Source organism: Copidosoma floridanum, unplaced genomic scaffold, assembly GCF_036245765.1.
Source record: "Copidosoma floridanum isolate Cflo_tuat_1 unplaced genomic scaffold, Cflo_Japanese_pri ptg000001l, whole genome shotgun sequence".
NCBI classification, from domain to species: domain Eukaryota; kingdom Metazoa; phylum Arthropoda; class Insecta; order Hymenoptera; family Encyrtidae; genus Copidosoma; species Copidosoma floridanum.
The window spans coordinates 12,619,850-12,640,911 of NW_028321878.1; the positions used below are offsets into that span (position 1 = coordinate 12,619,850).

At 42.0% G+C, this 21,062-nt stretch overlaps 1 protein-coding gene across 7 annotated transcripts in view; it reads left to right on the forward strand.

Annotated features, from left to right (window-relative positions):
• Positions 1 to 21,062, forward strand: part of LOC106642948 (uncharacterized) — a 196,403-nt gene that overhangs the window by 132,269 nt on the left and 43,072 nt on the right. Inside the window, exon 1 of one of the 7 annotated variants that reach the window (XM_023391286.2) lies at positions 4,252 to 4,426. The exons of the other annotated variants lie outside the window; for them this stretch is intronic. Coding sequence (XP_023247054.1) covers positions 4,307 to 4,426 — 120 coding nt within the window. The 5' untranslated portion in view covers positions 4,252 to 4,306. Of the gene's footprint in view, positions 1 to 4,251; positions 4,427 to 21,062 lie in introns of those variants that run through there. 7 annotated transcript variants of the gene reach the window in all.

Consider the following 21,062-nt stretch of genomic DNA (forward strand, 5'->3'; position numbering starts at 1 on the left):
ATGTAGATTGATGCTCGGAGTGACGGAAAACGTGGGAAAATCGCGATTTCCACGATAAATCGACAACCAATGCGCGCTCGATGCGTGTTCTCGAGAGTATAGCCTCTTTCCGAGACACCAAGGCGTGTCCGTTAAGTAGGTTAATGTCAAATGTATCAATAAAGGAGCAAAGTATAGACTCACTCGCCTAACGAGCCATATATACAAAAAGATTGCGATCGGCATCTCCAGCGCAAGCAGAACGCGGGTGTATTTAATTTCACGTCGGAAATAAATTTTGCCATCATATTCTCCGATTCACCTGTACAAACTCGGAAATGCAATTAAAGCCGAGGCGGAGGAAAAAACGAAACGCAAAATTCCCGCGTTTATGACTCGATGGAGAGTTTTCTCTTCGCAAAAACGTCTAATTGGGTGTATAATATATACTGTGTATGAAAAAGGCCGTGCCCACGGCACACATAAAAGGCCCCTCGGTGTGCATGCGGGATCTATTGTGCGTACGACGGAGACGACCTCCTTTTCGAAAGGGGAAATCGGCGAGTTGGTCGCGAGTCCTGCCATTAGGGTATTATACCTACTTTAGCCGAGACGAAACACAAAGGCAGAGGAAGAGGAGAGGAATATGACACCTATGGGTGATGCCTCTAACATCGTGTTGCACGCGAGGAAATCCAAGTAAGTTTCTATTCGGGAAAGACAATGCGTTAGTGTAGGTATATATTATAGACGCGTTTTCGCGAAAAATTCGATCGGGCGTATATTACCTCCCACGTTGTATCAGGAAGGAGGAAAAATTCCGTGGAGCCGCGCCAGTGACACAAAAGAGATGAAAAAGGAGAACAGTGCCGACTCGCGTATGTGTTTGTGTCTGCGAGGAGGCCGGTGAAACGAGTCGACCACGAAATGACATCCGCCTCCTCTCTTCCTTTGGCTCGCTCTTCTTCTTTTCTTCTTTCATTGTTGTAAATATACATACGCTGTTCTCGGCAGCACCACGGCATTGTGACCCGGTCTCTCTCTCTCTTGTGTGCGGTGCGCCGTCTTTTCTTCCTTTTTTTCTTTACCTGGCTCCCTTTTGTACAGGTATATTTACATGCCGGGTTATATAGGTATACGTTGTCTTGTACGGATCTCCTTTTTCTTATCATCTACGTGGCTGTCGAAAAGTACGTGAACTCTAACAAGAATAAGAGGAAAGGGCGAGTTCTCGTGGATCCATCTTGACTAAGGAACGTTTTCAAATTTGTTTATCTTTTTTTTTTTTTCACATGTATATACACACTCGTTGCGCAATATTTGAGGAAACAACCAGTTAACACTTTTTTTTTGTTTTTTTTTAACTGGAAAATTTTCAAGAAAATGTGTTACGAGCACCAATTAATTATCTGTTTGCTCAATGTGTTTTTTGGTGAATCAACAGCTCACATCCTCTTTGCTTTCCCATTTCTCCCTGTAAACAAACATCGGGTGCCGAGTCCTTTCCCGCTCCCCCTGTAATCCAGCCCCTCGTTCGTTTCCGGCGTCACCTGTCATTTTTTTCCTTCCTCCGCAAGGAACGCTACAACAGCGTATCCTCGATTCCCAAGAATATCCTCGAGCTGTACCCGGACCGGAAAGATCGGCCTCGCCACCAAAACCGATCTATCGCGCGTGCGACCACCACCTTTTTTTCTCTCCAAACCGACGCATATAGGAGAGACAGAGAGGGGCGGGCCAGAGTCGAAAGGAGGATCGGGTCGGGTTGCACCTCGTAGCTCTGAAGTTACTTTGGGTTTCGACGTTTCCTCTTCGAAGAGCATCATCCACTTGTGCCACACTCCTCTTTTTTTTCCCTTTTTTCCTCGAGTGCAGGGTATTAGCTTTGTGCAGTCACGAGTGTCGATTTTGGGTGATTTTTTTGTTTGCCAGTCCGAGAATCGTATAGTGGAGGATAACACATATGATTAATCCCATCACCTTTGATCTTCGCCTTCGATCGCGAGCTTTCCCTGGAAAAAGGAGAGAAGACGAGATTAAAGAGAAAAAACTCGTGACGAGAGGAAAAAAGTTTACGCGGGGCGTTGAGAGTATATAGCAGCTGCTACTGCTTAGGATACACACACACATATCATTATCCTCGAAGCTAGTCGCACGGACACACACGAGCGTGCTCATTCGGCTTTTTATTCCTCTCTCTCTCGTGGGACGCATGGGTCTGTGTCTGTGATGGTGGTATATGGAGGGAGAGGAGGATCCGCTCCTTTTGCCCACAGCCGTGGCTGGCCGTCCGCGAAATGAAAAACCGAGCCGTGCACGGAAATTTACAGATGGTAGCCTCGTATGGGCCCTTCTTTGTACGAAATCAGCCTAGAGCTGTAGTTTGTGTGTTTGCGGCTTGTGTGGGGGTATTACGTGTGAAATGAAAGTAGCCTCGTCGAGGCTATTTTTCCGTTTGGGACAATGAATTCGAGCACGAAATGATGATATACTGATCCAATTAGTCCTTTAACGCGTTTGTCATTCAGTTTTGAAATGCTATTTGGTTTAAAATCAAAGTTATTTCATCTCATAACCGTTTTTATATGTGTATACCTGCATAGACACATTTATGACAATATGTAACATTGTTTGTGATAATTTTCTCGATGACATCTTGCGAAACTCACGGTATATATTCTTACATTGCAATTTTTGCTCACTACACCCTACTCCGTATGATATATGAGTTTACTGTTAATCCACTGCATTTAATTTTCCAAGCGATACGTACACGCATCATATAGTTTCCATAAAACAATCCAATGCGACAAGCGCAAAGTTCCAAACTTGTAATTGCTTCAGAGGCAATCGATTCATACTTTTCAATTGACTTGCCCTTCAGTTTTGATCCAATTTCAATTGTAAATAAAAACACCACTAAATTTTCAACCAGTGCACGAAAAAATTTTCATGATTTGTTCCAATGGTCGAATCAATATTCCAGGGTCCATTAAGCTAAATGAACTTAATCACCGGAAAAAGAAAAAAAAATAATAATAATAATAAATAAATCATTGTCCCCAGTGCAGAAACCGAAATAAAACTGCCTCGCGTACATACTATATCTACTATATATGCCTCTGCTCTCGGCAGCCAGCGCCGTACAACAAAGAGAGAAAGAGAGATGGAGCCCCGCAACTCCGCTCCAAACGCTCCACCACACAAGCCGGCTCTCCGTGCCGTTGGCAAGCCTCCGCAGCGTCAGTTGCGCTTTTGCCTCGACGGCGCGAGGGCCGCCACTCTCTACACACCCACGCTCTCGAGCCTCTTGTTTTGTTTTGTTTTGTTTTTTTTTGTTATTCTTCTTTCCTCCGTCAACGGACCATCGCCGCCCGAGTATACATACGCGGTCCATTCTATTCTCATCTATTTTCTTCCCTCGCCGACTCGCGCGGCCCTTTCTCTCTCCACCTTCGTCAATAGCACGCCCACGTATACCACCTCGCGCCGGAGAGCCGCGGCTGGACTTTCTATTTTGACCTCGAGGTGCTTGGGCTGCCACCGCCACTGCCAACCGCCTGCACGGCTACGCGATTCGGTGGTACGAACATTTTGTGCGCAAAAGTACACACATTTAATCCCTCGTTCTGTGTTGGTGCGCGTCTATTGTATTATCAATATATACATATACGCTCATCCACCCCCGATTGGAGAGAGGGGGGGGGGACGATAATGCGGGGCCGCTCGTCCGATCTTCCATCCGAGGTGCAAGCTGAGCCCACGACGAAAGTACGCAACGACAATCGAAGTCGCCTGAACCGATCGAGGAGCAGCAGAGAAAGCCGCGCCGCGTAGGTGGAGTGAAAGCCGCGGATGGTGTGCCAAGTAATATATTCCCGCTGGGCTGCTTCTTCTTTTTTTTTTTTTTTATCCCCCATCCGCGAATACGAACGCATACAAATTATCTTCGGATAGTGCTTTGGTGCAGGAGGAACAGTATATACAGTGTATATAGTATATACGTAGCGCAGTCGAGGGGGGCCTTTTGTTCGTTGGCGCTGCCGTAACCGGTTCTCCCCCTGTGGCCAACCTGCGCTCGTACGATCGCGCTCTCGTTTCGGGGGCCCGGCGAGCGTTCGTCGCCGTGTGGTGTACAACCACCGCATATGTTTCTCGCACGCAGCTGCGGACCAATTGCTTTTTGCCGGACTAAAGAAGAACAGCTGATGTGTCGTTGTAACTGGTGCGAGTGATCGGAGATATACGTACAGGGGAGAGAGGAAAAAAAGGGGGGTTGGTGAAGAGTCGTCAATAAGGGGCGTTTGGGTTGAGGAAAGTGGTGGTCATGATGGGTGTACTGAGGTGGAGGCACGACCTGAGGTCGGAGGCTAGCCAGCAGCAGCAGAGGAGCGCCAACGCCGAGAGGAACTCGCACAATCACACGCTGCCCAAGCTACTGTCGCAGGTGAGATTTGCGTACTCGTACGACTTTTGTTTTCCCTCGTGGTGCTCATTTTTCTCGTTTCGGAGTTTTTGCGGCTGGATTGCGAGACGGGAGTTTTTATATGTACCCATAGATTGTAGAGTCAAGACGGACGTTCGTAGTTGCGGTCGAGTGTGGCGTCACTTTTGTATATTGGCGGTTACGCGTACGGTTTTTGCTTGGAAATTCGCTAGCTTGACCTGCAGCTCTGCAATTTCGTCCTTTGCCTTTTGCAACTCTAATAATATACTGCATAGTTATTGCTACAAGTATATTGTCGATCGAATTGTCGGACGCACAAAGTTTTATTGCTTCTCACCGCTTGAAAAAAAAAAGGGGGGGAGGATTCACTTTTCAATCCTTAGTCGGTATAGGTAAACGGTAGCAAAGAGATAACCAAGCCTCGTGTTATAAATTTCCTGGATCCCGGGAGCTGCAAGTTAATAACATGTGCGAGTAACGTGACAGGCGAGAAGCAGAGACAAATTTATTTTCACTCTGCGTGTTGACGAAAACGGGAGATGATGAAAATTGACGAGCGACGAAGATTAATCACGTAGCTCGACCAACAAATCTGTATCTCCCGGTATACCCGCTTCGAAAGAAAATTCACTTTTACTATCAGTTATTTGGTCCAAATGTTTTAGGAAAAAAATCGTCACCACAAAAGTACAGCCCAATTCTCCAGATTCCCTTTGTCACCGGCTCCTCACCTCTTTCCCTTCCTTACGTAAGAGCGTCATCGATCTCTCGCGCGTGTACCTGCGTTCGCGAGCTGCGGAGCGTCCCTCGGACGGTCCACTGCGTAAAGAGCCTTCTCGCCTGACTTGGCTTTCAGGAAGGGAAGCAGAGATCATCCTTAGAAACACACTATTTTTCTTTTTTTCGTTACATCTGGAGATCGTCAAACACGAGTCACGATGCAAAACTATGATAAAAAGACATTATTTAGGGACACAAAGGGAAACGCGCGACACACACCCGAGTAATTAAAGTCGCGTGAAAACCTCTTTTCCCACATGCACATAGTCACGCCCGTATAAGCTCGAAAGAAAAGAGGAAGAAACGCGGATGCTATGTTATCGAGAGAACAGAGAACCGGTGCTTTACGGCAGCTGTGCACCGGAGGGGGAAACAAAAAGAGGCCGCGGGAGGAAAGTCAGCTGTTTCTTGTTAGACGAGAGGCGCACAATGGGCACGAAAAGTTCACACGAGAGCTCGGGTTGACGTTTGGTTTGGATAAACGGAAAATGGAGGTATAAGTACGGTGGAGGCTGTGCTTCGAGTAAAAATATAATCTATACCTTTGATACATTTTCTTTTCATCCGGATGAAACACTTTTAGTTCAATATGTACTATTAAATAGAGCCATATGATGTACAATTGGCTGATGATGAGTACCTATATGTGTAGTCATACTCTCGTTGAGTGGATTGAAATTGAAAAGTTATACCAGATACGAGACGAGGATAAAACGTTTAATTCATTTGACACCTGCATATGGGTCGCTTAAGAAATCTAGATGAAAGTTTCACGGCCGTTACTTATCATTAGAAACTCGGTGGCTGCACATGCGAGCGCGACGCAAAGTGGGTAAAAAAAAACAACGGCAATTGCCATCGTTTACTCGCTGGACTTTCCCTTTAATTGCAGATCCAGCTGATTTATCGATGCCTCGATTTCTCGAGCGCGATTTCCCTGGTACACGCACCGCGTTAGTGACAAAAAAAAAAACAATAAGGAGTTTACAGAAGAGGAGGACTGTCATAACTTGACAAACGAAACGGGGTTGATGGCTTTCTTGAATTCTTACGAGGGAGATACAAAAAAAAAGAAAAGAAAAAAGTAGAAAGATCGCCATTTTCTCCGGGAGAGGAAGAACGAGACCGTTAGGACGACAGTCCAGTGGGACGAGATTTTCCTGCGTGACCGGTGGATGGGCAAAAAGTCGTGACCACGTTGTAAACGGTGTCGTCCAGTTTTGACGCGAACGTAGCAGGGATCGGAGATGATGTATACCTTTGTGTCGAAGCAACTCACAATCACATATTCATTGTGCTCCACTCTTTGGTACACGTGCGATGCACTTTGTTCTCTTAACAATTGCTCGATACTTCCAAGTAATTAGATTTCCACTGATGATCGTGGACATATTTTCGCAATAGATCACCGATTTATCCTGTTCCATCGTAAAAGGCCGCATCGTCTGTTGGAAGAGTCGCTCGTCCCCGCGCAAATATCGATCTAAAATTAGACGACCACTTTTCTTCGTATAAATACGTAGCTCGGTCGCGTCCTCCATTGTTCCCTTTTTATTTTTCCTTCGAACGAATTACACTTTCAGTTGTACCATAACAACCGCGGGTCGAAGTCGATTGCACAATCGCCTGCACCGGCTGTATGTGCGTGTGTACAAGACGCCGTTATTGTTTGTCGTTTACGACTCGAAGAATAAGTACGGGGAGAAAGACGAGCAGAGGGAAGTAACCGAGTTTTTTTTCTTTCTTTCTTTCTCTTTGGCTGTTTGGTAAACACGACCACGTTCGTACTCATTTTCTTCGCTCCCGAGTAGTTGGGTATTTTTTAAATTCCGTTACCCGCAGATCAATGACAAAATAAGGAGTTTCCATGTTCCATCCACTTGTCAATTTTCAAAGGAAACTTTTTAGATGAAAAATTAATGCCATCATTTTTGACACATCAATCCCGTCGACCCCATGATGTTAATGGTTTTTGTAAATCAATTGCACCTCCGAAACACTCCAAATTCGTCCCAGGAGAGGTACACTCCCTACTCGCCTTGTCACTGTTTTCAGTGCCATGTTGTTGGAACCCCTATACGTTTCCAATGAAAAAAAAAAAAAAAAAAAAAAAAAAAAAAAAAAAAAAAAAAAAAAAAAAAAAGAAAGAATACAGTTGCCAGCAGGTTTATAGCGGCTAAAGAGTGACTCATCGCGAGACCGGTCGTGCGGTAATGCCAAACGGCAGCCGTCAGAGACAAAAGCTCACCTATACTCCCGCACGCTCGAGCGACTCTATGGTAAGTATCGTTGGGATCGGCGAGAGTACTATAGTTACTTTTTTTTAGTAACCAGTTCCTCCACTCGGTAACTTGTATATTGTTGATGGGCAACGTGTCTTCGAAATAATGTACCTCACATACTCGCGTGCAAAAAGGCAGATGTATGTGAAATATGTATGTATAGGGGATAAACGCGAGATATGTAGTGGCACCAATCTGTTTTTCAAATAGTATTTGGAAGAGTCGTGAGTTTCTTGCCCCGCTGTGGGGAGAATTGGCTCTTATTTCCTTAACGTGGAATTGGTCAAGTGCCAATATTCATTTTCGTCCTCTTCCTTCTTATGTACCACGTGATATCTCCGTAAGACCGAGTCTGATCGTTTTTGGCTCAGTCGCTCCCTTGAATATGAGGCTATTGATCCCTCCGACAACGTGGGTATCACTCTCTCTGGCTATTTATACGATCCCCTTTCGCATCTACATCTCTTTCGATGGACTTCCAATTTTTTTTTTTTTTTTTCCTATGGACTAGAATAAAAAAAAAAACCCCAAACGACACATTTGATCGGTATTTGATTATAATCGCTGACTCGTTGATTCTTTTGAATCCACAGAGTACTTATTTTAGCAATCTCGTATATATAATATAATACTCTTTTACCGGCTTTACCAGCCTTTTTTTTTTTTTTTTCTTAATCTCACGAACGACACGCGAGCAACCGATCGATACGTATAGCTACCGTGTACTCCTGTAATATGCAGTAGGAAAGAGCAGTACTAAAGCGTCGTTTTCCAGAAAAAAGGTACAAATTGACCCATGGCACACGCTACACGAAACAACTCCAAATCAGATCTCACTGTGGCGGTTGGCGGAATCGATACTAGAAACGCAAACGTATATAGTTAAATCACCAGCTACCAGCATCTTCTGATGCTCTCAAGGAAGATTCACGTTTCTTTTTTACTGCACATGCGGTACGTGTACACGAGCGCGGATGAATCACATCGAGCGGCAGGTGACGCGATCGATCCATAACACTCTCGCGATAGAGTATACACACACACACACACACACACACATAGGTACAGCCGTCCGATTTCTCAACCAATAACTCTCAAGCGCGTGTTTACCTTTTTGCGCTTGAAACGTGGAGTAGGTACATATACGCGCAGGCATCATACACCTAACTCAATATAATCGATTAGATAAGCTCTCTCTCCCCTCGATTTCTCTTGGTGCGGTTTTTGCGAATGTGCGAGCCGGAGTGATGACTCGCACCTTGACCTTCTTGCTTTCCTCCTCTTCTCACGGCGAGCCGAATCGAATTTTTTTTTTTTTTTCCTCCTACTCACCGGAGAATCGGCTCGAGAGTTCGCGCGTCGTTAATCATTCATCCGCAATGCAACCCTCCTCGCGTCCTTTACGCGCGTATGTATTAACCTAATCGACGGTCGCGGCGTTACATTTTCGCCCAGGCTATATTCTACGGAAACGAAGAAGGAAACGCGTTTGATGTAGACACAGTTGCGATTGATGTCGGTGGGGAGCATTAATTTCGCGCGTGGGAAACAGCGTTTCGTGTTGCGTGCAAGGTCGCGCACCGCGTGTGCAAGTGTAAAATTAACCCGCGCTTATACAGGGGCACACGCGTCATCGTATACGATGATGAATAATGTTGGACGACTGCGGATCGGAGGTGAGCACGTAAGATTCCAAACGAGCGGTCCCCCCGGGGATGGAAGAGGAAAATCCTGGATGTCCTCTGGTTCACGTTTGTATATAATATTATGTAGTCGGTTAAAGGGCCCAAGCAACGCATCACCCTCCTGTATATATTATGTCCCACGGCCGAAAAATGCTGGGTACACCCAATGTAAACGTTATACACGAGGCCAGGTGCACAGCAGTGCGGTAGTCTTGGGGCTGCAGCTGCTCTTCCGGTCGGTCGCCGACTGTGTTTCGGCGCGACTCTCCGTAGGGGCACACATATTGATACACTCCCTTTATATATACGGTGAGGTGAAACTTTGGCAGAGGTGTGGGTGTTACGGCCCGCCCACTTGCGCAGTATCGGCATCGATCCTCCAACCTATCCCTCTCTCTCTGTCTTTCGTTTGTTTTGTGTGTGTGGAGAGGGGCGGGTGTGTATACGATATATGTACATACACGCGATGCCGGCCGTTGGCGCATAATGGGCCGTTTTGTCGTCGATTAGCTCTCGCGAGGAGGCGTAATGTGCCAACGGTCAGGGTTAGCGCGATCCGGCCACTCTCGTGACGCCTTGATTTTTTTTTACAGGGAGTTACATACTTGTGTTGATAGTTAATTTGGATCGAGGGATGATGGATCAAGGAAGAAAGGGGGAATGTTTTGACACGCGCGTGGGTTTATTGATAAGCGCGTTGAACTCTTTCGAGCGGGGGATGACGCCTTCGTTTATCATCTCGAGTTTATACTACGTACATTGTATGCGATCTGATGTTTGTGCAATACGCCAGGTCGTACACTATATGGAGATAAAAAGCTCTCTCTCTCTCTCTCTGCCGGTGTAGGTGTATTTTGTTATCTTTAGCGCGCGATATTGTTTGCCAAAGCAAAACTAATCATCGTGTCTTATCTTGCATCGGCGTCGTTATTGGTGCTATTACTATTTATTATTGTGTCTTATGATGATGGATATAATATAATATCATCGTTTGGACTCTATAGAGTGAATCATTGTTTTGGATGAAAATTTTCTAAACTTCATCGGATGATCGCATTGATTTATTTATTCAGCATATAGTAAAGTTTTTTTTATTTTTTTTTTATCTATTTGTCAAACAGAGGTAGACTTTATCGACAAAATGTCTTTTTTTTTTTTTAACTACTTTATAAATGTGTTTAATTTGATTCAATTTCACAAAACGGAAACACATTATAGAGACAATTAGGTACACGAGTCTTGATCTAATAAAGAGTTGAATGATACGTTAGAGAGTTTTTTATCTGGAAATTTGAAATTGTAATGTATTACTGTTTGACGAAATACTTCTTCTTAAGCTGCCGTCAAAATATTTACTCAAAACTTTACTAGATGGTGGATCAAGTCTCGATCCAACGCATCTGTATTTGCGTATTTGCGTTTTTTCAAATTCATTTTAGTAACAATGACATAACTTAGAAATTGCGTCTTATGGATAACATGGATTTTTATTTTACTTTTCATACTTTTTCTATGTTGTTGAATGTTTTTTATGCACTTTTTTTTTCTAAACAAGTTCTTGTATAACCACCATAGAAGTTATCATATTCTTCCATATTTTTTTAGTCTTTGTTATTATCTTCTGATTCAGTGGTAACAATGTACGAAATGAATATCGTACACTAACTTTATGTTTCATATGCAAACTCTTTGCCACAAAAAAACATTTTTGCTTTTAGTTTTCCATGTGATTCTCTGGTCAAGAATCTATTGACTGTACTCACTGTATTTTTAGTTTATTTTCTCAATCTTTATACTTCTTTTGTATTTTTTTCCAAATTTCTATTCTTCTAAAAAAGAATATGGACATTATCATTTTTATAAGCAATCAACTAAACATTTTTTACTTGACCATCCTCCGTTTCTGAAAATTCAAGTTTCCCTTTTTTTGTGTTAATTTCTATTTTATACAATATATTTTTTTACTTTTACAAAAATTTCGTCGTACTCTCACAATTCCAGCTTTTTTTATACTTTTTCTTTTTACCACTTGATAAAAAAGCTCTTGATATTCAAAAATTGCCGTCTTTCCCAACTTTTCTGTCTTTTTCAATGTTTCCTTCTACCGCTCTTTTTTTTTTGTGATTCCCTTTATTCCTTCCATTTTTTGACTTCAACCATTTCTCAAATAGCCGCGTACTTTTTTCTCTCCTCATTATACTCTTCCACCCAATGATTCCGAAATTCCATTTTTTTCTACCTAAAATTTATTCACACCCAAATCTTGTTACTTTATGACAAAAAAAAGGAAGCAAAAAATAGATTATCCGAAATGCTTTTTTCGATATTTCCTCTATTCCCCGCATTCAACTTTTATCCAACCAAATAAATGAAATAAACTCGCTGAAGCAATAAAAATCAATAAAATCCCACTGTTCAGTCAGTCAAAATTTTCTCTCGTGTTTCGTCCTCCGAATCAATCCTGATGCATATTCATTTACGACTCGCGAGTGAAAACTACGTTACAAATCCTCACCCACACACATGCACGCACGAGTAAGAGCTGACAGCGGAAGCATCATTTGCATGATAAAAACAAGGAAATAATTGAGAAAAAAAAAAAAATATATAAACGAAGGTGTGAAAGCTGCGAGGGTAATACAATGTAACGCGAGCATTGGCTCATTAGTGCGCGCTTCCGAGATCGTATACCCGGTGTACATGTATACGACACCGTCACAAAGGGCATATAATTAAAGGATCCCCCTGGCGGTGCCACATCCTGGAACTCTACACCATCATCGCCGGCAAAGCTGCTTCCGATTCCCAAGATTTGTGCCCTGATGTACACTTACCGCGTCGTATCGATGTAATTCAGATCGATGATGCTCGCGTGTGCCTGTCGTTCGTATTTTCACTTTGTCTGGATTGTAGTTAATGGAAACGAATGAATGAATAAAAAAAAAAAAAAAAGAGCTCGACGTTAAAGGAGAGTGGAAACGTTGGCGGGTTTTTTTCTCTTGTAATTGCAAAGAAGCTAAGAACAAGGGCAAAAAAAGGTATCGTTTGCGATGCTTTTTTTCCCTCTTATCCGTTTCGTGACTCGTGGGAGGTTATAGGCGAATAAATTACACAATTGCCCCTGTTCACATTAAATATTATGTAGTTTCGGGGTTTTTTTTTTAAAAGGAAAAACAGAGGCTCTATATACTGTTTGCTTTTGCTGAGAGCTATTAGAGTGGAAGAAGATTAGATTTTTATGTGCTCGGGTTTTTGTTTTCCATCATCAATTTTTTTTTCTTCTTATATTGATTTCTCAAAACTGCAACGTGCTAGTAATTGAATAGACGACAAGAAAAAAAAAAAAAAAAAAAAAAAATCAAAGCCACGTGTATGGAGTTTCCGAGTGATTTCCCAAGGAACGAAATGCCCCAGAAAAGCCACTCGAGAAAAAGTAATTTAGAAATTCTCGACGAATAGTTCGACTCACGGAATTCGCAGAGTCAAATTTATCCGAAACTTTTGCCACGGGCTCAAAGTAAAACTCATTTAGAGACTAGCGCGCAGCACGTCCACATCATCGGACAAGACTTTATCCAATTACTCAATGTGAATTACCACTTGTCGCTCTGGCCTCGAACCCAGTACGGTTCGTTGGATGAATTTCCAACTATAAGAGAAAACCGGTTGGAAATCACTGACTTTAGGTACTACATTTCTTTTTGACACTCTTAGCCGTACCAGAGAAATCAAGAATTACAATATATATAAGCAACGCAATAATCCAGCTCGAGAACCTCATGCTGCTCATCTTGTGTTACATACACACACGATCAATCTTCGCCCACAAGGAAACAAGGAAATAACTTAGCTTTGCGCCACAAGATTAGAAAGAACTTGGCTGTTTAACAATGATGGAAGGGATAACTTGGGCCAACTCGGCGTTGGGAGGTAAAAAGAGACAATTCAGGCTTGGAAAATAGTCAATTCCATGATTGAGCAACAATAAGTTGATATTGATATTTAGAAATGATTGTTCAATGTTCCAATGAACGAGATCCACGTAACACTGTAAGCATATACCTATACATCATAGACACGCTAGAGTAAACGAAGGATTATTCTCATTCCACGGCTTATCGATAATTTTAGTGAAGTAACATCGATACTGCGGGATTATAGGCGCTTGGCGTGCGTATTTTAATTTCCTCTATGGTGATGGATCGTTCATTCACACACTCGTGGCAAACGTACGGTTTAGATCCAAGGGACGGAGAAAATATGGAAATTGCGTCCGTCGCAGAAACTCTATAGGTACACTGTGTGTCTTTTTTTGTTCTTATTTATCAAGATATTACAGAAATGAGGATAGAGTTACCCGCGCGAGCAATTAAAAAGTACGATTACACGCTCCGCATTTTTGAAACCAAAATTGAGTTGAAAAAAAAAAAAAAAAAAAATTAGATTACAGCTAATACCCTTATCCCTCGTACGTCACTTGATACTACGAGGTATCCTGTACGCGTACCGATCACCTTGCGTACGTACACTCTTGAATACAGTGTGATAAATATGGTTAACAAGTCAGGGGTTTGTAGATGCGCCGTGTACATGAGCATACACAGTTCCCCGCTGGGAAATTCAGCCGTGCGAGTAGGTACACGCACAATACACCTTCCTCTTCTATATGTATATGAATGTACACCGCGAGCAACTACGCCGTTGTTTCTTTTTTTCCTCTATCCCTCTCTCTTTTCTTTATCGCCGTTTCCCGCTGTGCTACTTACTTTGCGGGAATCGTATATGGCCAGATAATCCGGTATCGGTTGGCTCGTGACGCTGTTTCTTCTTGTATGCATTTAAAAAAAATTTTTTTTTTTTTTACCCAAACTGCAGTACAAACGCGTAACAGTTTATCTGTTTAATCATTCGGCCGAAAAACGAGCGCAAAGTCCACTTTCTGCGAGAAGAGAGTTTGGCAAGTTGTTGCTCATGGTTTCGTTTAACCCGTCAAGTTATCCGGATGGTACATCTCTTTGCTTATCCATATAAAAATTACCTTCATCATCCACCTTTGAGAAATATTTCCGAAGGAAAGAACGAGTCGAAGGCACCTATACCTTATAAACAAGCCTTTACCTCCTCAGCTCAGATTTTACGATTCGTTCGGTTATACAGGGGCATCGTAAAAGCGTAACGCGAGCGTTCCTATATACCTGCGAGTCCAACAATTACAGCCGAGACCCATTCCAAACTTGCGCGCACTGTTGTTGTACGCTCGATCGATATCTCTCGATAATGTCGCTGGTGCATTATTTCATTACAAACACTCTCTTATCGCGCAGTGGTTGGGTAATCCATATCAGTTGCGTTTCTATATGCAGGTTGGAACATTCAACAGTCGTGTATTAAGTTTCCATTGAATTTTCATGGATCATAAACTCGAGTCCAAAGCTACATAATATAGGCCTATACTAAAACTTGTGTTTTCTACTGAAGTAATTGAGCTCAACCCGAGTGAGAACAGTATACGTTTTGCTCCCTTGTGATATTCACTTGGCAGAGGAATCATGATAATGCCATTGTATTCCTCTCTGCAACTGTGACGTTGTTTACAACCAAAATAGGTATTTAGACCGATGAAATTAAACCTACAGATGTGCTCCATTAATTACCTATAGGTCCGGTTCACCAATCTCGTAGGGCTTCAGATTAGTCAGAACCTACCATCTAACAGTACTTGAACAGTCAGTTCTTACGGAAACTTATTCGAACAAGTTGGTGAACCAAACACCTGCTAATTGTACTTGTTGTAAGCGAAACGATAATATAACGATTACTCTATCCCACTCCCATGGGTGGGATATTGTGTATGTATAGACATAGGTACTTTAAGCCAAGTGTCGGTGATAGTTATCTTTTTTTCTTCTGCTAAACATGACAATATGATGAAACGTTATTTCTAATACGACTTCCCTTTCTTTGAGTATAACCCCGGTTAATTTGTGGTAGTAACAATCGGCTAAGAATATTATCTGTACCGAGGAAACTCTAAGATTAGGAACCAACATACAAACAATGATTGTGTTTATATGTCGGAGGGCGGGTTCGTGGCCCTGTGTAAAAGAGCGAAATTGCTCAACTTTGCCGATTATATACAATACTTAGAAAAAATTTATTATCAAGTTTCAAAATTTATCTGTTGAATAATCAATTAATTCCTGCACCATATACAGCAATTGTTCATTGATCATTACTTTATGGAGTTTTCCTGAATATTTCCTTAATTTAATCAATTTAATAATTTAATATCTTTTTTTACTTATTCAATATTTTTCTAATCTAATATCTTTTTTTTTTATTTTATTCCTGTCCCTTTTTGGGGTTCAGATAATATTCTCAGTTTATGAAATGATTTCAAATCTTAACAGCTATTTTTTAGTTTTTATCTTAAACTATAAAAAGGAACTCGCAATCTTATATGGAGGGGAAGGTTTGCTTAAACAAGTACAATCAATTTATTTTTAATTATCTTATATTTATTCAATCATATGATTCTAAGGAAATTATATCTTAAATTTTTACAGGTATTAATTTTATTTGAGTGATCGCAATTTTTTACGTTAATGATAAAAACAATATATACTATACTCGACAATTCACTTAAAATTTATCCGCCTTTTTAATAGAAAATTTTACAAAATGACAATTTGAAATTTCCCTCTTTAGTATTTCTGCTTGAACACGTTAGGTTAGACTAATACGAAATTATATTACAGCCGCGGAAAGTTAGTGTCAAGTAACTACCTATCCGACCAAGTCACGTAAGGTTTGGTCGTTCTCAGGGCCCTTGGGTGTCTTGAGCACTGCTCAAGTCATCAACCCAGGAACTTCGCCTAAGAACGTGATCGCTAACCCTAGTGCCTCGACTACTTGGGGATGCGTCGTCTCCACGCTTAAAGCGGTCGAGCACCGAAAGTCCAAGTAGGTACCAGTTAGTGGAAGTGTTACCTTGGTGATGGTGTACACACTTACTTTTCAGCTATCGGCCTTCGTACTTCGTCTCTTCCTCTCTTCGTCTCTTTCTCTCCCTTCGTGCTCGTCGCGGTATGGTACCGGTGCACGGGAAAGTTCCAGGTCTGGGTGAGCAACGGATATACCGCGTCCCAGGGTCGCTGGAAGATGAACTCCCCTTTGCATTGCGCAATGGTGCCTTTTATGCTAACGTTATTTCCTTTTGAGTAGCAGGTTTTCCCTTCTTTGGGTGAACGCGTTCTAGCGTTTTCTTAACGTACTAGACGCACATTCCCCGCGCGCGGCGTTCAAATTTGAATTTTCAAATAGGAATTTTTTATAAAATGAAATATATGTATACATAGAAAAATGTGTACTATTGAATTGTCTATTAGACGGATTTTTTATTACAAGAAAATATAATAAATAAGAGAATATAAATATAAATGGTAAGCGTGTATTATAAATTCTAGGTAATAGAAGTGCCCCCTTGCACTAAACGTTAAGATACTCGTGATAATCTTAACTCATGGAACTGTTATCAACGTTACCACGAGTTTTTAATGTTTTACCACCGTACAAAAGTGGAGCAAGGTGTAGCGAGACGGTAACAAAATTAGAATTGTCCTCTATTTCACGGTATAATTTATACACAAGTGACGATAACAAAAATTAGGACATGTACGAGAGGACGTACGCACGAGAGGACGTACGTACAGTATAAGAACTGTTACTTTTGGTCACTAACGAAATTTTATCTTCATCACAGAAGAAACGTTAAACTATCTTTATTACTATAAAATATGGTTTTGATGATTTCTTCCTCACACAATGTGTGGAGTACCAGAAATTATGTTACATAAAATAATTTGTTTCTCGAAATCTTAGCATTTTTCGCGTTCAACCAGGATATATAAGTTATAGTCGATTCCTCGCTATGACAAACTACATTCGACGAAAAACTTTACACTTTGATCATTAAAAATACACTTTTCAAGCGTAAATTGACGTCAACGGTCGATGATTCCTCGACTTTTTGCGCCGAAGCTCCGTACCATTGGCACCAGCTCTTTTTGCCCCGTCCCAGTACGTGTGGCACTTTACCCTAGTTTCATTTCTCCCCGTCTCCCGTTCGTGCGATTCTTTGCGAGTGACACACGATGCCTGACCCATCAACGACTCGCGGTGTCCACAACGACGCTCGGCCGCAACAAAAATTAATCTAAAATTATAGCTGGCGCGATATCTAAATTAACCCGCTGCTCATACAGCAGTGGCGGTAACGAGTTTTGCCTCGCGATAACGTCCTATCTTGTTCACGTGGAACTTTGGCAAATTTTATGTTCCCGGATCGCTAGTCACGCAATTTGCTCTTTGGCTCGTTTCATTTTCTTTACACAAACAAAGGTGCACTTCCCGAAAGCTCCTTTGTACACCTTTCGCGAGCTTTCGGCAATTATGTGCATGTGCTTCGATAACATGATTCAAGGATACTGTCTCATCGGCGATACAATGGATTGAAAAAACGCCCACCCTATCATGGCATCTCAATGAAACAGATCAGTTATTTACTTGAAGAACAAAAGTGATTTTTTTAAAAACAAATCCACCGATCGTGCAATGATGTAGGTACCACCTTGAACGATACATCTAAAGTCAATCGGTACTGCAAAAAAAAAAAAAAAAAAAAAAAATGAATGAATACGACTTCAGGAAAGAAATAAATCAAGAAACGTTTGGTTCCCGGCGCACCTCGAACCGACGCTAATGTCACACCCGCGACCAGACACAGACAGGCCCATACAAATAATAATAAACATAATTGTAAACGCGAAGAGAGAGAGAGAGAGGGAGAGATGCATACACACTATCAAACTTGCAATATACCAGCGCACACTCTCAGGTCAAGTCTACTCACGGAGCTTCGTCTGTTGGGCGCGTCCGCGACAATGCGCCGTGCTCTGCATTATTTATCCTCTCCCACCCATGAATGCCTATATATATAATGTGTGTATGTTACACTCACTGCTTGCCTGCTGCCTGCTGGTTGACTTTCTCTTGTGAGCCCATGCACACACACACGCACACACATATGGAGCTAGAGAGATATTTATCTCGAAGCCTGGTGTTTTTCACTTGGAGCTCGGCTCTCTATTTTTCACGAGGAGCAGAGTAGGAGTACACTCATAGATACCTCTGTGTGGCTCTGCCTGCGACCTTGCATCCGAGTTTCTCGCACACGCGTTCTCTTTTTAAATGGATTAGGTACACCGGCATACTGTACCTGTACAAGTTGTTCTAACTATTTCATCAGTCTTCTCTATTGTCGAAGATCGGATTTTACCGATTCATTGTTTTTTTTTTTTTTTTTTTTTTTTTTTTTATTTGTCATCGAACTGGCGAGTTATCTCTGAACTTTCATTTCTGACAATAACCAATACTTGTACCGATACTCTCTATTGTGTGCGCGGTGTATGTGTACGATTTCGAGATGCAATGTCTTGTTGTGGCTTGAAAAAAAGTGAAACTAGCCCGTCGGGGAAAACCTTGTACCTCACCGGAGACTCCATCGACTATTGATCGAAGACAAGCGAGAACTTCCCAGCATTAAGTACCACGGATGTTTTATCTCTTCGATTGATTCGTTGGTGAGACGCAGATGATAGCCCTTCTTGTGGATGACGTTTATTCGATTAGAATCTGATACTTTTAGATTAGTTTTGAGGCGCACATCTCAAATGTGTTTAATGATTGTCGAGTATACTTGTCATTTTGGATGTAGTTGTTTCATCGTCATTGTGGTCTGTATACGTAGGTACTTGGTATTTTTAAATGTTGTTTATTGTCAATGAGTGTGTTACATTATGTCATGACTATCTAAAAAAAAAAAGATTGGTTATTTATGCGTGTGTTTTTTTTTCTTCTCTAGTATTTACTGATCCATCTGACCTACAAAGTTGTTGTTTACAGTAAAGATCATTAATATTTTTAGATTATTTTTTAGCCAGAAAAACAACGTAATGTAACCTTATTTTACGTCTATGTTTACCACAACATTTTTGTCCCCGACAAAAAAAGACAGATAAACAGCATCCTACTGTGGTACATCACTTTGGCGATCGTAACAAATTTTCGTTTGGATTTATATTTCAAGCAATGAGCCACGTGTGATAACTTTCAGCCGATGAAAAAACAAATAAAAATTCTAGCCACGCGACAGTATACGCCTCAAATGAAAGATTTATAACGTCTAAACGGTGTAGGCGTTATGCAGGAAAAAGTTAAATAAATGATCCACCTTTGACGGAAGAAACTGTGTACCGTAAAAGTTGGATGCAGAATCCGACCAAGGTCACGGAACCATTGATGTAATGCTGGCAGAGTCAATTTAAGACAAATGAACAGACAGTTAGTTCGTCCCTTACATTGTCTTTTTTTTTTTTTTTTTTGTCGTAAAAAAAGACGCTCGCAAGTCGAGCTGACAGTTTTACACGTTGCTACACCTAAAAAGTGCGTAGACAAAGTGCATACCAGACTTATAATTTTAAAGGTACTTTTCATATAACCATATGCATTGCACGTAAAGGTGAACGTAAAACAAGCAAGAAACGGTGGATATACATGCACGCAGATAAATTTCGAGTATCCGTCCGACAATCGCAGCACGTGGATTTTAAATCTTGGGGTAGACGCGGTTCGACTAGAAATGGGACTAACTTTTTACTTTTTTTTTTTTCAATTTTTCCAAGGCCACCTATCCACTTTTAAGAAAAGTTTTTCGATCTCACCGAGCGATAAAATGGTTTCACGTACACGGCCATCCCGCCCGAGAAGCCGGGCTAGATGGTATCACCTTAAGAGGAGGAATTTTCAATTTGAAAACCCTCCTCCTCCGGTAGCTTTGAAATTAATCAAAGAAGCACAACCACCAGAAAAACTACTTAACGGTACCGGCGAAAAAAAAGATCCCACTCATTCGGTCACGTATACATACTCGGCTGCAGTTTCTCCCCCCTCCCGCCACTCGCGCTTCAAACTCCCGCGAATCTAACTGTACACTTGGCGCAAGAGTTCATCCTCCGAGCAAACAAGGCGCGCTGATGAAAAATCAAAGTTGTGCTTCCATACTTGTGTCTACACTGTATCGTTTCGCCGGTACCGGCCTTTCTCGAGGAAAACGCGTGCCTCGTCTTGCGTGAGCTTGACTTTTCCGCTCCGCTGGATGCGACTCCACGTTATCGTTTGCATTCGGCTATACTGTTATTACCGCGCCGCATTGTGTAACGCTGCTCGACCTTCGCTGGTAAATTAACGAAAACATCATTTCTTTGAGGTTATGTTGTTACGTCAGGGTGCGTACCCTTTTTTTCTTCGTTTTTTCTTCAAAGCGGTAACTACTGTGGTGTCTGACGAGTACACAAAGAAAATGAGGCTTCCTCAAAAACAAAAAGGAAACGCATCAGCGCGTTGAGGTATCTACCAAACGGGGCAGCCAGAAGAAGAAGGAGAAAAGCCGGCAAAGAACGGAATAAAGAGCCAAGTCGTTGGCGATAAAAAAAAGCCGAGAAAGATGACGAGAACGTCAACGTCTTGGCAATAACGAGCCCAGCCCCACAACTCTCGGCTAATTGCCGGGCAGAGACACTCGCGGGAATCGCCGCGCTGGAAAATGTGCAAGCGTAGCGTGACGACAGACACGTGCTTACATGTATATATACGTAAAAAATGTAACGACGACAATCCAGTGTTTCGGGCTTTGTTTCAGATTAAGGATTTTTTTTTTTTTTCTTAAATCCTTACGCCCGAGTGGACGCGCTTTTTTCCCCTCCTCCTACACGATGTAAGCGGCTTGTAATATTATACCGAATGGGCGTAATGAGCGAGCTTTGCCTTGGA